Source organism: Canis aureus, chromosome 21 (assembly GCF_053574225.1).
Source record: "Canis aureus isolate CA01 chromosome 21, VMU_Caureus_v.1.0, whole genome shotgun sequence".
NCBI classification, from domain to species: Eukaryota; Metazoa; Chordata; class Mammalia; order Carnivora; family Canidae; genus Canis; species Canis aureus.
Genome location: NC_135631.1, coordinates 15,554,909 through 15,561,712, shown reverse-complemented (window position 1 = coordinate 15,561,712; position 6,804 = coordinate 15,554,909). Strand labels below are relative to the sequence as shown.

The window sequence follows — 6,804 nt, the reverse complement described above, 5'->3', positions numbered from 1 at the left end:
TGCATTATGTAAATAATGATGAATTTTCCCCATTTTGTAGACTTGTATCCAAATAGGTCCTTGCTAGAAACTGAAAAAACACATTCAACTCAGAAAGATGCCGTCTTCTATCGAATCCTCTAAATTAATGTTTATTATGCCTGAATAATCAGGTCTCTATAGTTATTGATATATTTCTTGTTTCCTAAGCAACCAAGTTAATAAGTTGTGAATAAATATTGTGGTTTCCACTTTATTCAGGAGAAAACAACATGAATGGCGGATTATACACTGGTAGTGGCACTTCAAGGATCAAACATATGGATTAAACCTCCAAATATGGAGTGTTCATTTCACAGAATGTTTCCTTGCAGATTAATTATTTCTAACCTGCATTTTCTCCACTTTGCCTGAAATAATGCAGCAAAATAACAGTACTACTGAGTTCATACTGTTAGGATTGACCCAAGATCCTATGAAAAAGAAAACGGTATTTGTAATATTTTTCATTTTTTATTTGGGAACTGTGGTTGGGAATTTGCTTATTATTGTGACCATCAAGTCCAGCCGGACACTTGGGAGCCCCATGTACTATTTCTTATTTTATTTGTCCCTTGCTGATTCCTGCTTTTCAACTTCCACAGCCCCCAAACTAATTGTGGATTCACTCTCTGCAAAAAATATCATAACTTACAATGAATGCATGACTCAAGTCTTTGCACTACATTTCTTTGGTTGCATGGAGGTTTTAGTCCTCCTCCTCATGGCCTTTGACCGGTATGTGGCCATCTGTAAGCCCTTACATTACACAACCATCATGAGCCGGCAGGTCTGCACCATCCTAATTGTTCTGGCATGGGTTGGATCTTTTATCCATTCTACAGCCCAGATTATCCTGGCTTTGAGATTGCCCTTCTGTGGACCCAATTTGATTGATCATTACTGCTGTGATTTGCAGCCCTTGCTGAAACTTGCTTGCATGGACACTTATAAGATCAACCTACTGTTGGTTTCTAATAGTGGGGCCATTTGTTCAAGCAGTTTTGTGATTCTGATGATCTCCTACATAGTCATCTTGCATTCACTGCGAAACCACAGTGCGGAAGGGAGGAAAAAAGCTCTCTCTACTTGCATTTCTCACATCATCGTAGTAGTCTTATGCTTTGGTCCATGTACATTCATTTATACACGCCCCCCAACCACTTACCCCATAGACAAGATGATGGCTGTATTTTATACTATTGGGACACCTTTTCTCAACCCACTCATCTACACATTGAGGAATGCAGAAGTGAAAAATGCCATGAGAAAGCTATGGCATATCAAGATTACCTCAGAAAGCAGAAGATGAATTGAGGACTTTGGTTGATTACTTAATCTGTACAGATATCAAATATGATACTGTGTATCCTGATTTACCCAACACACTCTAGTATATCGCACCAGAGTTCCTTACTTTTTTCGGTACTTCTGCCCTTAAACTAGTAGCTTCCCTTATATTGCCAGCCTGGTTCTTTCTTTTATTGAGAGCTCACTTCTGATGTTGCTGATTGGGAAATACTGGTCAAAACTCTGTCTACACTCTGGTATATTAATAAGAAAGATATTTATACAATCACAACTGTTCAAAAAATGATCATCCATAAATAAAATATTTTATGACTTGTAATTACCTGTATAGCACGTTCCAAATAAGGTATCCTACTGTCTTTTCAACACATTATGAGCAATGGGACTTTTTTTTGGGGGGGGGGGACATTAGAAATTCTTTAAATTATATCATTAGTTTGTCTTTATATTTTATTTTTTTTAATTTTTTTAAGATTTTATTTATTTATTCATGAGAGACACACAGAAAGAGAGGCAGAGACACAGGTAGAGAGCGAAGCAAGCTCTATGCAGGGAGCCTAATGTGGGACTCGGTCCTGGGACTCTAGGATCATGTCCTGGGTCAAAGGCAGGCACTAAACCACTGAGCCACCTAGGGATTCCCCCATTAGTTTATCTTTATAAAGTTCCATACAAGTGAACCAAAGGCCTCAAGGTGTGTAAGTGTGTATATATAGATATATTTTTTTTTCTTAATGTTTCTTTTGGTTAATAACGTATTTGACACATTATGCATAGGATATTTGAAGTGTTTTATTATAAAGATCTTGAGATATTCAGCTAATTTGTGTGGTTGTTATATAAGTGCTATACCAAGAGAATTCTATAAGCCAAAGATGGAAGCAGGCAAACTAATCTAGGCTGGCAAGACTAAATAAGATTTTAAAATGCACCATAGATACAACATATTTTCTGAGATCGAAGTACAGAAAGGTAAAACCTAGTTTGAAGGAAAAAATGAGCATGAAGGCAGAGGAGTAGGAGCCTCAATTCACCTGGCCCCACCAACTTCTAAAAGTTACGGAAGATAACTTCAAACAATCCTGAAAACCTACGAATCTGACCTGAGATTTAAAGAGAGAACAGCCTGTACCCTACAGAGAGAAAGGTTTTGGCTTCTAACAAGGTAGGAAGGTGGAGAAAAATAAAAAAGAATCAAGTGGGGGAGGGGCCCCACCAGGAGTCGGACTAAGGGGGCAGCAGGAGCCTCAGGGACAGGAAAGCCCCGCCCCGGAGAAGGGCGAACTTAAAAATTTTGCACGGGATTCTTCCAGGATGGAAAGGCGCTTAGCAGGGAACTGGTGCAGGATCGTGGAGCCCCCAGTCTCCCGGAGTCACAGAGGAAGTGCGCCCAGGCGAGAGCGCCCCACACACCATTGGCCAAGCGCGATACAGGGCTGGAGCACGCCCGGTGGGGCCTCGGGAGCAGCTCAGGCAGCGACTCCACGTGAGGGGGCTGTGCCCTGCTGCCTTCACCGCCAGGAAGCAGGGAGCGAGATTCCAGCAGCACAGGCCCAGGATCCCAGGGCACCAGGGGGCAGAGGCCAGGATCCTGTGGCTCCCCCAGGACAGGCGGAGGTGGGGAGAGCACAGGACAGCAAGGATGCTCCTGCTGCAGGGTGCCCTGAGCTGTACAGGTCAGCGCCCCCCGACCCCCTGGAGCATCCAGGCCCCTGCGGACTGGGACCTGCGGGAGTTACTGCGGGAGCTGACACAAGGGCTGGAGAGCTGGCTGACACCAGTGGGGTTGTTCCTCCTGGTGTCACCCTGTGCCTGGGAGGGGCGGGGCCGTCAGGGGACTAGGGCCTCACAGGATAAACAGCTCCCACTGAGCCTGGAACCCAGTGGTAGGGAGGGCAGCTCTCTAGGTACACACACCTGAGAAGCAGCACAACAGGCCTCTCCCCCAGAAGACCACCTGGAAGGACAGGGGAAGAGCAAGTTCTTGACCGAGCAGCGCTGGAAAGCTCCAGGAGAAGTTGAGGGATTTACAGTATATAGAACTAGAGGGCACCCCTCCTTTTTGTTTTTCTCCTTTTTCAAGTTCCACTTGTTTTTATATCAGACTGTAAATTTCCAGGTGTTTTTTTTTTTTTCACTTTTCCGACCTTAGCTACAATATTTTACCATTTTTTCTTCCTTTTTCACTTTCATATTTCTACAATTACAGTTTTTCGATATATTTTCCACATCTAGATTCCCTTCAACATACTCAACTTAATTTTAGAAGATATATAAGATATGTTATTGTTTTGTTTTGTTTTGTGTTTTTTGTTTCCTCTGCCTCATTTGTTCTACAATGGCAGAAGTTAATACCTTCTAAACAAGACCAGCATGCACACAGAACCAAGTGGTATACAGCATGGGTTCATTCTGTGAGATTCTTCATTCCCATTCTGCCCCCTCTTTATATCTCACTTATGCTTTGGTGATCAATGTTGGGGCTTTCTACAAGTATTTCTGGTTTATATAAATTTGGGACTGAGCATCTTCTAAAATACAAAACTTAATATACTCAGAACCAAGACGATCACACTCTAGGACCTGTCAGGTAGACTACATTCTCCCTCCACTACAATATCATCACCACCACCATCTCCCAGTTCCCCCCCCCTTTAATTCCTCTCCTATTTTTTTTCTTTTTTTTCCTCTTATGCTTCCTTTTTTCCTCTTCTTTTTTCTTCTTCTTCTTTGTGATTCTTGGCCTTTTATTTTTTACTACTTTGCTTTTTTTTTTTTAGATTCTATTTATTCATTCATGACAGATACAGAGAGGAGAGAGGCAGAGACACAGACAGAGGAAGATACAGGCTCCATGAAGGGAGCCAGATGTGGGACTTGATCCCGGGGTCTCCAGGATCAGACCAAGGGTGAAGGTGGCTCTAAACCACTGTGCCACCAGGACTGCCCTACTACTTTGTTTTAAAATTTGTTTGTCACTTTAGTGCTCCTTTGTATTATTACTTTCTGGTCTATGTCTTCTGGTCTTTGACATTGGAAGAATCATTTAGGGTTAAATTTACTTAGGTTGTGCTTGGTGTTCTTGACTCAGACCATTCATACAGCCACTCTGCACTGAACAAAATGACTAGAAGAAAGAACTCCCCACAAAAGAAAGAATCAGAAATAGTACTCTCTGCCATAGGGTTACAAAATTTGGATTACAATTAAATGTCAGAAAGTCATTTCAGAAGCAAAATTATAAAGCTACTAGTGGCTCTGGTGTTGTGCGCGCTGCGACAACACGATCAGGGTCCTGAGGATAAGGGGATGACGAAAATAAAAGTAAAGAGATGGGGACAGGAGGGACACAGTGGATGATGTCCAACCAGTGCCAGCTTTTTCAAGGTTTTACAACATTCTATAGCATGAGCTAAACAAAGCCAAGATGGTGTTTATTTTTTAGCAGGTTTGTGAAACCCTCCAAAGTTCCCTTTTCTCAGCATGCAAGACAGACTCACGGTTCCAGAAGACCTTGGTAAATAGATAAGCTTGTTGCTCCAGATGTGCATACTTCAAAGGAATATTAGGTATGGTAAACAGACCAGCAGGACAGACAGACCCTTATTTACATTTATGACCAGGTCAGAATAAGTTGTATCTATTGTGTTATGTGGGCGATCACGTACAAGCGAGCCCTGAGAACCATTGCTCAAGCCCTTTCTCAAGCGTCTACCAACCATTCACCCTTTAGGCTCCTGAACCTTTTGAGTGAATGAAGGATGCAAGTCCGGGTCTGGTTTGGTTCAGTTACTCCAGCTAGTTCGTGGTCGCCCACACTCTGGAAAAAAGCATAAAGGATTCAAGAGACTTCATGACTGCAGAGTTTAGATCTAATCAGGCTGAAATTAATCAATTAAATGAGATGCAATCCAAACTGGTAACAATGAGGGTTAATGAGGTGGAATAAATTGCATGACATAGAAGACAAGTTGATGACAAGGAAGGAAGCTGAGGAAAAAAGAGAAAAACGATTAAAAGACCATCAGGAAAGGTTAAGGGAAATAAGTGATAGCCCCAGAAGGAAAAATCTACGTATATTTGGGGTTCCAGAGAGTGCCAAGAGGGCTAGAGGGCCAGAAAAGAATTTGAACAAATCATAGCTGAGAACTTCCCTAACTTGGGGAGGGAAACAGATGTTCAGAACAGGAGAGAGAGAGGTCCCCCCCTAAAATCCATAAAAACCATTCAACACCTCAACATTTAATAGTGAAACTTGGAAATTCCAAAGATAAAGAGAAAATCTATCTTTAAAGAAGAAAGAGGGAAGAGATGTCTAACTTATATGGGGAGAAATATTAGATTAACAGCAGACCTCTCTACAGAGACCTGGCAGGCCAGAAAGGGCTGGCAGGATATATTCAGGGTCCTAAATGAGAAGAACCTGCAGCCAAGAATACTTTATCCAGCAAGGCTCTCATTCAGAATAAAAAGAGAGATAAAGAGCTTCCAAGATAGGCAGAAACTGAAAGAATATGTGACCACCAAACCAGTTCTGCACGAAATAGGAAGGGGGACCCTGGAAAAGAAAGTGGAAACACAAAGAAATAATCAACAAAAACAGGGAATGAATAGATATTATTATGACACTAAATTCATATCTTTCAATAGTAACTCTGAACGTGAAGGGATAAATGATCCTATCACAAAGATGCAAGGTTTCAGACTGGATAAAAAAGTAAGACCCATTTATTTGCTGTCTACAAAAGACTCATTTCATTTATTTATTTTTTATTTTTTATTTTTGAGACTCATTTTAGACAGAAGGACACCTACAGCCTGAAAAGGGAAAGGTTGGAGAAACATTTACCATTCAAATGTTCCCCAAAAGAAAGCTGGGGTAGCAATCCTCATATCAGATAAATTAAAGTTTATCCCAATGACTGGAGTAAGAGATGAAGAGGGACACTATATCATACTTAAAGGCTCTATCCAACAAGAAGACCTAACAATCACGAATATTTATGCCCCTAATGTGGAAGCTGCCAAGTAAGGCAATCAATAACCAAAATAAAGACATACTTAGATGGTAATACACTAGTGGTAGGAGACTTCAACACCGCACTCTGCAAATGACAGATCTTCTAGTTACAACATCTCCAAAGAAACAACTTTAAATGATACACTGAACCAGATCGATTTCACCGATATATACAGAACTTTTAATCTGAATGCAACTGAATACCCATTCTTCTCAAGTGTACATGGAACTTTCTCCAGAATTGACCACATACTGCGTCACAAATCAGGCCTCAACCAATACCAAAATATTGGGATTCTCCCCTGCATATTTTCAGACCATAATGCTTTGAAACTAGAACTAAATCACAAAAAGAAATTTGGAAGAAATTCAAATACATGGAGTTTAAGACCATCCTGCTAAAAGATGAAAGTGTCAACCAGGAAACTAGAGAAGAATTTAAAAGATTCATGGAA

The 6,804-nt window shown here is 41.2% G+C and overlaps 1 protein-coding gene across 1 annotated transcript; it reads left to right on the top strand.

Annotated features, from left to right (window-relative positions):
• Positions 1-397: 397 nt before the first annotated feature.
• LOC144293288 (olfactory receptor 4C11-like) lies at positions 398-1,330 on the top strand. The gene has a single exon (XM_077864371.1). It carries the CDS (start codon positions 398-400, stop codon positions 1,328-1,330), a length of 933 nt encoding a protein of 310 aa, XP_077720497.1.
• The last annotated feature ends 5,474 nt before the right edge of the window (positions 1,331-6,804 follow it).